The sequence below is a fragment of the Micropterus salmoides genome, unplaced genomic scaffold (genome assembly GCF_014851395.1).
Source record: "Micropterus salmoides isolate LMB-PRFRI ecotype aquatic unplaced genomic scaffold, ASM1485139v1 Ms_hic_scaffold_16, whole genome shotgun sequence".
Taxonomy (NCBI): domain Eukaryota; kingdom Metazoa; phylum Chordata; class Actinopteri; order Centrarchiformes; family Centrarchidae; genus Micropterus; species Micropterus salmoides.
This window is the reverse complement of record NW_024040707.1, coordinates 22,142,825-22,155,432: the sequence shown is the minus strand read 5'-3', so window position 1 is coordinate 22,155,432 and position 12,608 is coordinate 22,142,825. Positions and strand designations below refer to the sequence as shown.

The 12,608-nt window shown below is 41.2% G+C and overlaps 1 protein-coding gene across 9 annotated transcripts in view; it reads right to left on the bottom strand.

Annotated features, from left to right (window-relative positions):
* Positions 1–4,298, bottom strand: part of prdm16 (PR domain containing 16) — a 177,798-nt gene extending 173,500 nt beyond the window's left edge. For all 9 annotated transcript variants that reach the window (XM_038723523.1, XM_038723525.1, XM_038723519.1 and 6 more), the window contains exon 1: positions 4,167–4,298. In XM_038723523.1, coding sequence (XP_038579451.1) covers positions 4,167–4,203 — 37 coding nt within the window. In that variant the 5' untranslated portion in view covers positions 4,204–4,298. The remainder of the gene's footprint in view (positions 1–4,166) is intronic.
* Positions 4,299–12,608: the final 8,310 nt, after the last annotated feature.

Sequence of the window (12,608 nt, the reverse complement as noted above, 5' to 3'; positions counted from 1 at the left end):
ACCACAAGAGTCTCAGGTTTCCCACCGTGTTTTATCTATGAAAGGTCCACAGCAATAAAATAAAGAAGTCACAGGTATTTTCATTTTGCATTATGTCCAGCACCACTGACATTCAAAATCAAATAAATAAATGGCTTTATGTCTAAAGGCACTGTAGGCTAATCATTAGCCTTCATAAATTAGCAACAGTAGGCCTATTAGTATTCCGAATTAAACTGAACTGAAAATTAGCTGCACAATAAGGAAGCCTTCCAAAACTATCAAAGTAAGAGTCATCAACAAGATTTCTATGATTTCTGCTGTCTTTATTGACTCACTGATGCTCTTTAAAATAAAAGAAATTATAACTGAGAGCTTTATATTTTATAAAACTACAAAAGCAGCCAGTGAACTGCAGTCACTACCATACATTACACTGACATTACATTTCCTTTTCATTTGATGAACCTATCATTTTTATGTTCAGGCTCTAATCTGTGAACATGGTGGAGTGCTATCTGACAAACATTACAGCTGCATAGCAGTAATACGTGGGAGCCTGCATGGGACCCTGAACGTTTAGCCAGAAGTTCAACATAGCTACCATTGTTGGTTTTAAAGTGTTATGGGTTGGGTTTTATTACTTCTGTCAAAACATCAGAAGCTGTTGAGCCAGGCCAAGTTCATGACTGGGAGACCATCTAATAAGGGGCATTTAACACAAAGATCAATAGGATATCTGGCAATTGGAATACAGAGGCCAAAAAGAGTGACAGAGTGACAGAGAGGGGTGTATATGAGAGGAAAACTCTCAGAGCTTGTGTGCATTTGTATAGTGTGGTGGGTTAAGAGAGGTTGGGGGTCAGTTTGTGCAAACTCAGCAAAAAATAAATAAAAAGGGAAAAAAGCAGGTCATAAAAAAACAGTATGGCACTAACTTTCATTTTATTGACTTGATAAGGCAGAGGGACTCAGTATCTAAAATAGTTTTAGAAAATCAATAAGGTGTGGAAGTTGCGGTCAGAATCAGTGTGGATTCAACACCTTCGACTTAACGGACTGTGTGTAAAGCTGCTACAGGTTTCTATAATAATTAGGCCATATTTCTTTAGGTTTCTGCGGAGACGTTATTTCGCGGCGTGCAGTGGAGCCAGGCTTTCTATAGGTGTGTGTGTGTGTGTGTGTGTGTGTGTGTGTGTGTGTGTGTGTGTGTGTGTGTGAATTTGTCTCGCCTGTACACGGAAAAATACCGGGGGAAAAAAATGTGCACTCACTCAACTGGAAGTCTTAATTGATCCAAAGCCAATTTAAAGCTACATATGGACCCAGCAGAATCCCACAATAAAACAGCCGCAATGTGTTAAACTTTTCACACACAAACAGCCCTCTGCAGCGGACAAAAACACAGGCAGATACGGACTATGGCAGTTTTAAACTCAATGCAACATTCATTTTCACGTTGGTTCTCCATTTTCTACTACGGCCTGCATCGATTTTTTGTTATTTTATGATAACAAGAGGCCAAGTCTCATATCAAAGCCGTTATCTTCGATAAAATGAGATGTGGTGTTAGGGCTCATGATGTGTCGAAGATTTCTTCACTTAGCCTATTAAAAAAACCTGGGAATATACTATTAAATATTTTAAATACATAACGATCAATAAACTACTGTATAGAGAGAGCACTGGTCCAAATACAATTAAATATATAGCCCTGACAAAAACAATCCAACGTATAGCTTTTGATGTTACATTTAACTCTATCCAATAATATATATTAGAATATTAACGTGTGGGGAACCGAGAAAGAAAAGTGATATTTCTTTAAAAAAACAAACGTAAAAACCCATGAGAATCCAAACATGCTAACACTCCCTTAATCCTGGCCCTCAAAACATTGTGTAAACAAACCAGAACGACTGCACACTAATCAATGCAAGCCCCTATTAACACACACATATTCATATTCTACATGTGGGACTGCAGAGTCGCTCGTTTCTATAGAGTCGTTGCCTTCAGCGTGTTGTCTGTGTGTGCAATCTGCCGAGAGAAGGAAATATACACGAGGGTTAAAAATAAATGATAAAGCAGCTGGTGAATTTTGCTGTGGGCCTTCTGTATTCAGCTACGGGAGAGTACTATTTTACCTAAGCGGCAGAAAAAGAAAAAAAAAGTAGGGTGGAATATACTCCCACGCGTCGCATTCAAAAGTTGTGGGCCTGCATGTTTTGAATGTTAAGAAGAACACGATTTTTTTTTTTTTCATGCCTGCTGTCTGCTCAGTTTTTCTCTCCTACCGCTGCAACACAACAAATCTGAGGCCTCTGTGCTGCAGAGGCTTCTAGTGGTCCGATGTGCTACAAAGCCAGGTATTTGTGTTCATTAGCACCCGGATCAACAGACTATCAAGGCTGTTTAGAGATCAAGACCAAGTGCAATTACTGGCAAGAAGCAGGATCCTCGACATGTTTAAGTATTTTCACAAAATAGCCCAATTAGCGTTTTGCTTTTCGTTCCTTTTCTTTTTCCCCCTCCTTTCCCTTTTCTGTATTTGTCTTAAACTTATATGGGAACTTGATCCATGTGCGCCAATCATGGTGAAGGAGTTCATAAGGTAATAACATGGCTGCAAAAAAACAATGTAGGTAATTATTTTTATTCGTATTATTTATTTGACTGTATTTGAGCTGAAACCCCTACTGGACATTTATTAATAATCTTATCAGATGTAATAGTTAGCATTTTTAAAAATGTAGCCTACAAAGAAGCGCAAGCTAATTTAAAGTCAACATGTTTCAGGTTTGTTAAAAGCTGTGCACAAATATTTATTTCACTTAACGTCTAAAATGTAAATTTGGCAGTGTTAAAAAAAAAGCCTGAATTATGTCTAGGTATAAAGATCGAGGTTCACTTTGAACGTGGCACTGGCAAAGTTACAACGCGTTTAAAGGCCTGTAAACATGCAGCCAAGCATGGCCAACATAAAAACAATAATAGGTATATTTTAAAACAATTATTTTTAATAAGCTTGCCCTACAAAAATAAATACAAGGCCAACTGTCTCCTGTGTTTTAGTTTTGCATTTTCACAAAACTCCAAATCGAAACTCACTGTGCATAAAATATAACAAACATATTAAGACAAAACAAAAGCAAATGCGAACAGGCCTACATAAACCGTTAACCTGTTAAGCAATAGTCTTTCAAATGAATAAAAATGTGAATAAAAAGCAGATTGACCCACATAATTAGCAGAAGAAAAAATTCATGCAGGAATAAAAAAAGACGGTATCAATAAACATAAATCAACCCACCAACAATAAACCAAAGTCAAACAATAAACATGGTCCATTTCCAACAACAACGAGCTCATGTTCACAAAACTGAATACATGAATTTTCCGTGTGACGCGAGCAGCAGTCCAATAAGTGGTAGTAGTATGGGCGCTTTCTTGCACAAGACGCATTATTGATTGGCATTCCCTGGAGGAGGAACAAGTCTGCAGCAGCCGGAGGGCCCGGGGACAAAAAAAGTTGCCGGAAAGCGATATCTTCCGAGGTTCAGGCAGGACCGACTCAATAAAATCTGCATTAAAATATTGCTCTTTCTGTCGAAATTCACATCTTGGCGTCTCCGCTTGCAGGCGAGTGAACGAGTGCGCTCAGCTCGGCATGAGCTCTGTAGCAGCTCGCAGCAGAGCAGTGCCACAGCGCCCACTATTTCAAAAGCCGGGAATATAATTTCACAAGACCTGGTACGGCTCTATAAAAAAGTTACTATCCATTTCGACAACTTTCCTGGTAACTTTCAGGAAACGAGTCTGAGCCTCCACCGAACCTCCGACATCCGAAGAGAGCAAATTACAAGATCGAGCTCAGATTTGGACGGCAATGTTTATCTCTGGCTTTGTAGGAGTGTAATCAACTAAAGCACCAGCGGCGTTTCTCATCACACATTAAACTTTTTGACACCGGGAACCAACGAAGCCAAGACCGCAGCATGCAGGGGGAACGAGACCGAGTAACCGGAGCGGGACACATTTTTAGCAGAAAAGTTAACTCCGGACAAAGAGTGGCCCCCCTCCTCTCTTAAGGATATGACAAATGACAAGGACACATTGGACATCTACACCCAGGAGTTTGGTGCCGGCGGCTGAAAGCGATAAGAAGATGAAAAAGGAAGACCTACTTTTGGCCAGTTTTCTCGCCCTCGCCTTGGATCTCATCTTGTCGGCTTGTAGATTCCTCTCGTCGTCCTCCGTGAGCCCAGAAGCAGCAACAACACTATCTTCATCTCACCAGCATTGTCAGTTTGGACACCTTCGCACATGCGCACAGGCCATTCAATCTGACACCCTCGCCGGGGCCAAAAAACTTTCCAATGTATTCATCATCATCACTTTTTTTTGTCCTATCGTCTCCCCTTTAGATCACTTATCTCTTCCCCTCCTCCTCTTCCTCCTCCTCCTGCTCTCCCCTCACCATCTCACCTTCCTTCCCTCCCCCCTAACCATCCCCTTACCCTCGTCCCCCTCTCACCCCGACAACCCCCACCCACCCCATTCAGCTCCTGCCAGCGCCTTCCTGGATTTTTACCCCTTTAACAGCAACAACTTGGTTTTCTCCAACCGGCGGTGGACACAGTGAGTATGGTGAGGTCAAGGTCATATATTAATAATGGAAATGCGCCCAAGCTGTTATAATTTTTATTACTATTATTATATTTGTTAATTTTCTAACTAATATTTATTTATTTTTTGGCATAAAAAGTTACAATTATTTTCTTTTTACATAATTTACATAAACTTTGTATGTAGGCTGTTGGCGCAGCTGCTGTGCCAAAAAGTGCTCCAATTGCAGAGGTTATTTTTAACTTCATTAATGCACATGCAGGCTAGGTAGGTGCAAGTCTCGATTGCAGTTGTACAGGCTATGATTTGGTTGAGAGAGAGAGAGAGAGTGAGAGAGAGAGAGAGAGAGAGAGAGAGAGTGTGTGTGTGTGTGTGTGTGTGTGTGTGTGTGTGTGTGTGTGTGTGTGTGTGTGTGTAAACCTTGTTGCCCTCAGGACGTGCAGCGGCCAGCAGCTGTTTGACGCATGCATGGAGCCTCCACCAGCAGAGTCCAGACCGAGAAAAAGTCCAGGCTTCTTTCTCGCCCCCCCTTTTTCTCCAACGTGTACACATTTGTAACAATCGTATTTTGCAGCAGTTATTTCTCGGAGAAGTGTTTGTGTTCACTGTTTGCGCCACTGTGCCGCTAAGCGCAGGTCACCTGAACCAAGGTGGATGCAGACTTTCTCTTTGTAAGTATGAGTTTTGCCTTGCACCTGTTTGTTTGTTTTCTGCAGGCGAGAGGAGACCGGCTTTGCGTTAGTCCATGCATCCAGAAGTCTGATGTAGCGGGAAGGTTTACAAGGTAATTTGTAGATTCATATTTACTAAAATATGCTAAACAACAGAAACACCGGACAAATAATCCTGCAGTATTATTTTTATTTACTTGTTAATATTGAGGATGCAATTTAGGACATTTACTGTTTTTTATATGAGGTAAATCGGTAACCTTTATATTACGTACAACAATGTATGAATCTTTTTGCAACCATTTTGCATGATTTCAAATTTATAATATATTTTATGGCTGCCAAAGTGTTTATTATTATTATGTTAATCATTAATGTTATTTTTATTATTATAATAATTATGTCATTAAATAATATCGTATTGATAAATTAACGCTGTATATTTTTGTTTTTGAAGATATAAAATAGTAGCCTAATTTTTTATTTTTTATTTTTTAAACAAAACGAGGCTTGATAGAAGTTGTGGGCATTCAAATTTATTTGTGTTTTATTATTTATAAAAGTAATAAAGTCCAGTTTGACTGATTGTGGTAGGCTGGTCGTCATATTCATGTGCTGCCTGGGCCTTTAGCCTACATGTCATATGGGAATGGTTTCTGTCTAGTTTGGCTGAATAAAGGCGGCTCTATGTTGGAGCCTATTAAAGATCGGTGGTGATGGAGCAACTGCAGTCTGCTGGGACAGCGGCGGGGATCAATTCTCTGCGAACTAATCACACCACACTTTTATGAGATACTTTCAAATCCATGCACAAATATTATGATATATATTATAATGTTATTATTATTATTATTATTATTATTATTATTATTATTACAAGCTTTTTTTTTTTTTTTGCTTTTGCAGAACATTAAACTGACCTAAACCACTGCAAATAAGCCGCGATCTGCCTGACATGTCTTTGGTTTTCTTGCTTCATGATTGAACCGCAGCTTGATGCTTATTATAATGAAACAACAATTGATTTGAATAAAGCTCGAGTTCATCAAACACGTCTCCAGCCTATATTGGACAGAAATTGCCGTGGGATGTTTTCCCCTGAGTTGAAGTAAAATGAGTCATTAATCAATAATAATCAGCAGTAATTAGCATACATTATCTGTATATTAGGGAGTTTGTCTTGCCATCACGAGGCGAGGAGGTTAATTTTATTGGCTTTACAGAATGCAAGGAAGCGTGTGAAGTGTCAAGAGGCCACCATATTACAGACATGTAAGATTTTCATTAGCCTATGTCTAAAAAATCCCTAAAACATAGTTAATTATGTATTTAGTTGGAATACAGAATCAACAGTTACATTTTAAAGACACAAGCTCCACGGCCTTGCGCAGAGGTAAGAGTGGCGAAAAAAAGAGGAACGGGGTCGATAAACAAATAATAAATTATGTGTACAAAGGTTTTGTTTATTCCCTGGTGTCTGAAGGGAACGTGGCGACAAGCCATCAATAATCCATTAATCGATTGTTTCTGTCGATGCAGCGTCCTTCACCCAGCTTCAGTCAGAGGAGAACTGAAAAAAACCAGAACTTTCCCAGTTTGTCGAATTTATTTCCATCAGCCGCCAGAGACAGTTCAGGCCAGGCCTCTGAATATTTCTTGCACATCGGGTTGGACAAATGATTTCACATGGTGCAACACCTTTTTAAAAGGAGCAATTAACTGTGATTACGCTTGCAAAGAAAAGTGTTGCTCTCCGACACTGGCCCGTTGGGGAATACTTTTCTGCGTCATTAAAACGTCGACCTTTAACGGGTTTGTGGAAACGTAGAACGGCTGCGCGGAGGAACCTCGGAGTACTTGCGTTCCAGAAATGTGGCTCCCCCCCCCCTTTTGTCCTGCGGCTGCATGCTTGGAGGCAACGCAGGAAGGCTGCACCGCCAGCTCCGACCCCGGAAGAGAGGTGCGCTGCGGCACTTGTGTTCAATCATCTACACAGGGTCCCTCTCTGTTTCATTAATCCCCTCAATTAGGCAGAAGAGAGGCAGATTCATAATCAGCTGAAAGTGACAACAAACAAACAAAGACAATTCAAAATAGTACGGTCGGTTTAAATAAAACGCACAGAGTAGGGCATTTAGTTCAGCTTTTAAGGTTATTTCATTGTATTTTCTTTATTTTTTTAAACCGGTAACAGCTTAACTGCGCTTATAAAGGACACACTGCGACCTCTGCAGCAGGTTATCTGCACCTATAGCCAACACTTCCTCAGAGGACATTGTTTGTATGTGGAGGTATTGTCTCCACGTCTCCTATATCACATAGCCTAACAGAACAGGCCCTTACGCCTGCACCGAGTGTGTTTCTTATTGTTTGGCGAGTTCTACTATGTATACATGACACAATTTTTAGTAAGTCGGTTCAGTTTCCTTAATCGCATCTTGTTGAAGTAATGACGTCTTCACGTCACCTGAATTGACAGGCCTTTAGCCTAACTAAAAATGAACAAGTTCACATTTTCTATGCTTTTTCTTGCCATACAATATTTAAGGTTTTAAATTTTATATTTAGGCCTACAAAAGTTTATAACACTGCGGACTGGTGTGGTCAGGCTGCGGTGACTGTACACCCCTCCCACCCACCTACTCGCGCGCGCGCGCGCACACACACACGCACACACACACACACACACACACACACACAGGCGGTTGAAACTCAAGCTTTATCCACGGTGGAAAAGGCTCCGGGTCTCTGGATTAGACGTTACGCGCAGATAACATCAGCGCACATTAGATATGTGAAATGGAGCACCTCGCGATCTGGCCTGCGGATGAGGCGGGCCGGGGGACATCAAAAAGCCGCAGCGGGTCCCTTTGTGAGCGCTGTGAGCATTGTAAATTTGCTAACTGTAATTCTGCCACAGTCGATGTAATGGGAGAGTAAACATGGTAACTCGCTGCGGCAGGGCGCAGGGACTTGCGTGGAGGCACGCGCTCATGCACGCAGGTAGGTACACACACCAGGCCTACTGTACGCGGTATGACGTGACCCGCTGCAGCAGGAGGGAACAATGATAATTTTGTCATCTCAGACAAGAGAAATGATAAACACAATCACCTCCACCAACACAGTTTTTTTCTTTCTCTGGGAGATCGATAAATAGGCTATAAATTCCCCCAAGACACCAGCGCCTGATCATTTAGGAAAAAAACAGTTTCCCTTTCTAAAATGTTAGTTTGGAGGCAGCTCCCTCATGTCCTCTAATGAAGTCACCAGAAGCGGTCATAGTGTAGTGGCCTTGGTAATTATTAGCCATTAATTGGGTTCAGGACCTTGTGAGTCTAAGGGAAATGGGAAATCTGACCGCTAATCCAAGACGATTCTTTGGGGCCTTTTGCAGTGTTGTTAACATGCTGTCAGAGGCGGACGGGCGCTGCGCTACAGCTACTGATAGCAGGAATATGGAGAGGTTAGAGGGCAGCGACTGTGCAGATACACAAACGCTGCAGGAGGCCTGCACCAGAGCGCAGTTCCTAACTGGCTGCACAATATCTGGAGAGATGAGATGAGATGTTAAAAAAAAAAAAAAAAAACTCAAATAGAAACGCTTCTAATAAGCCTATATGTGTGCGTCCTGGAGTGCGGGTTAGTGGTTAATTAGACAGACTGGTGGTTTTGTAATTACTTGATGAAATTTACAGTTTGCAACAATTTATGTAAACGAACCTGAATCTATTGATTCAAATATTTTGGTTAAAAAAATTTATCCGTAACTCTTAAAATAATAGGCTATATTTTTCTTGATCAATTAGCACCACAAACCTATAGCAACATATAACGGGTTAATTTTTTCTTTCTTGATAGTTTGATTGTGTCAATTCAGTAATTCATGAAACATGCATTTAGCTGCCAGTTCAGTTAAAACACCGCTGACTCACTGCCTGCTATAGACCCGGCCAAAACCAAACACCAATACATTTAATCATTTTCATTTTCCATTTGAGCCTGAAAAAAATGATTTGACTTTATGATTCTGCCTGATTTCTTTGCAGTGACAACCGCAGGCCAATTCTGCATATAAATGAGAAAGAATGTCTAATGGCACCAGTGAAAATAACAGGGTATCCGCGACTATATTTTCTCATGACAAATGCCAACGAATATAGGTCTATATTTTCAAACAACATCATAGTGTGGTCGAATTCAAAGGAAAATTATTATTTTTCAATAAACAACATTCGGTCCAAGCAAAAATGAAACCACAACGATCAATTTGCAAAATGTAAACACGAATATGCAAAGTTTGACTGGGAATGAGGTGTTCCTCCAAAAAAAAAAAAAACGGCAAAGCATCCCGAACTCCTCCAGTCCCATCCAGTGTTGTCCCATCATCATCAATGTTGTTTCTTTTAATTAATCGCTCGTTAATGTCGCCATCCATTTCCCCGCAGATCAGAGGAGCGAGGAGCCGTCCACAACCCCGCCAAACAAATGCACATTAAAATACCGCCGGGAGGCTTGGGTGAAAATTACCCTGATGTAGAACTGACCTTAATATGATGTAATCAATCACGCTGTCAGCTGGGACACTGGGAATCACAATGTAAATCTTTTAGTTTGAAGCAGCGGGGGGAAAATAGGCTGTCATATTTTACAACTCAGCCAAAGAGTAGACATGCAGAGAAAGCCATACTGCAACATTTTAGGCTTTAAAGAAACGATATTTACAGGGAGTATTAACAGGGGGGGTCCAAACATTTTGTGGTACAGGCAAAAGGCCTTTGGGCCTGTGTGTTCTTTTTTAAATATGTCACCACACCAAGGTATCTGTAACTAAAGGCAAGACAGTGGCAAAAAATGCAGCATTTGGGTAGGCTATTTTGTAAGATCAACAGACTAGAGTGAAATCATAAAATCGATACTACAATTTAGGAAAAAAATACTCTCAAACTAAAGAGGAAGAAATTGGAACAAAAATGAATAGCCTATCCCATTGCATAATTTTTCAAATTCCCATAGACCACAGTTCACTTTAAAATTAATTTAAATAAAGAAATGAATAAAGCCATACATATTTAGGGAATATATTTGAGATTTCAGTTTTGAATTAAAATACATATTAGTCACTAAGAAAATCGTGGTCAAATTTGAAGTAAAACAAGTCAGAATGAGGTTTCACTGCCGGTCTGGTGTTAAATTATAGGGGAAATACTTGAATTAACAATGACCAAAAGAAAAAAAATACAGGTCAGCAGATGTGATAGGCTGTTGGATAAACGATCATCAAAGAAATAAAGGCTGCTGTCCACAGCAATTCCCTGGCTGCACTTTGAGAGCCATTATGCAGAGTGAGTCCAGTAGGTACCAAACACAGGTACGGAAGTATTAGCACCAAGAGCATACACACAACTTGGCAGGCAACAAGAGGCTCATGTGGGCAGCACTAAGTGCTGAGGCCGGTGCATGTTATCATTAACAACTGTGGACAGATAGAACAGGCCAAGCCCACAAGTGTCCATTTCACACTAGCCTGGCATGGCAGCAGGTTAGGACTCCAGAGAACCATCTGCTACCCCTCTACAGCCCTTTGAAGCCCACCAGATTCTGGGATTTCTGGTTCTCATCTTTGAAACAAACCCCCTTGAAGGTTTCCAACCTGAGATGTGAGTTCTCGCCTCCAGTAAATATCAGATCTGGGATTTTGTTCTCATCAAACCGGCTTCAGTGATCCCTTTTCACTGCTACTGGGCTTTGATATCACAGTGAGGCTTAGGGAAATGTGTAGTTACAAGGTTCAATGGATAAATGGAGGTTACTATATAATATACATTGATGCACACTAGCTGTAAAAGCAGGTCCAGGCGTGTTTATTATGATGCGATGGTTGAACTATATCACATAATTAATTACTGATTAAATTGCCACAGTCACTACAGTATATTATCCATTCAACATATAACTAATTAAAAGTCAGAGGTAAAAATCAATAAAAAGTACACAAACCCAACACGCACAAGATGTGTACTGAAAAGCATCAGTAAGCTAAGTAGCGAAAAAGATTCACAGCTTTAAATCCAATAAAATTCCTTATCTGGAATATGCAGGAAACCTAGTTAGATTTCCAAACAGCTCCAGATCCCCATAATACAGCCCTGGTGGTGGTTGTGGCGGTGGGGGGGTGACGTCACTGCAGCCAGCTATAGTGGGGCCCCACAATACAACACACATACTCGTGAAAATGCTTAGCAGGAGGGATGGGACAGGCTCACTTTGGGAGCATTTCCTCCGCCCAGTCTTGAAGCAAAATCAATGCTATGCGCAGTGTGGACATACTGGACCTGACACACTTAGTTTGCCTGAATAGATCATTAAATGATGACAAATATTCATAGCGCCAGAGATATCTCTTACCCAAATCCACAAGTCTTGCTGACATTCTCAGGCTAAACGGAGCTGCTTTTCTCAGTAATGTTTCCACTGCCAAGGTACGCAGACCCTCGGTTGAAGGGGCACCGTAAGGGATTTCAGCAAATCACAAAAAAAACTAAAACTCAACCTGATACACATCCACACAGACGCACGCTTTGTAATGTGTATGCACACACTTACACCAATCCAGTGCTGTGCTACCGAGTGCTGCAGTGTATTGTACTCGGATGCAAACATTTTTTAAAGTTAGCCTCTTTTCCCAACAGGAGCGGATAACTACCCGGCACAAAGGGGAAAAAATAACTTGGGCCAACCTGCACACTTAGCACTGTAAGCCTGACATCACATAGGAAACAAACCATAAAACACCAAACACTCTACAACCCAACAAAGACCAATAAAGGTTTCAACGAGTGAAGCACAAACACTGCAAGTAGCAAACAAATCTGGCAGCTCTCCTGCACCGTTTCCATTTCCATAGAGATTATTTTCTCATTCTCTCTTTAGACTCCTGTAGCCTGGCAAAGACCAGCTACAATATTTATTTGTTATTTGTTTGTTATGTTGCACAATGTGTATGTGTGTTGGTGGTGTGTCTGTAGCAACAAAACACATGTGTTGCTGGATTGACAGGATGATTAATAGGAGCTCCAGCCTGGGGGGGGGTTGGTGGTGGATGGAGGTGGGGGGCAGGGAGGGACTTCGGCAGCACATCAAAAACTATAGCACTTCCCGGGGTTTGCCGCCACTTCCTCTGTAGGACCACCCCACTGTCCGGAACCTCCTCCACCCCAGCACATAACCCTGGGGTGGCTCGATGGGGATTAACAGAGAGGAGTTAATGAAGACTTTCTTTAAGACACACACATCCTAAGAAGCCGGCTGTAGTAACTGTTGTTGAAG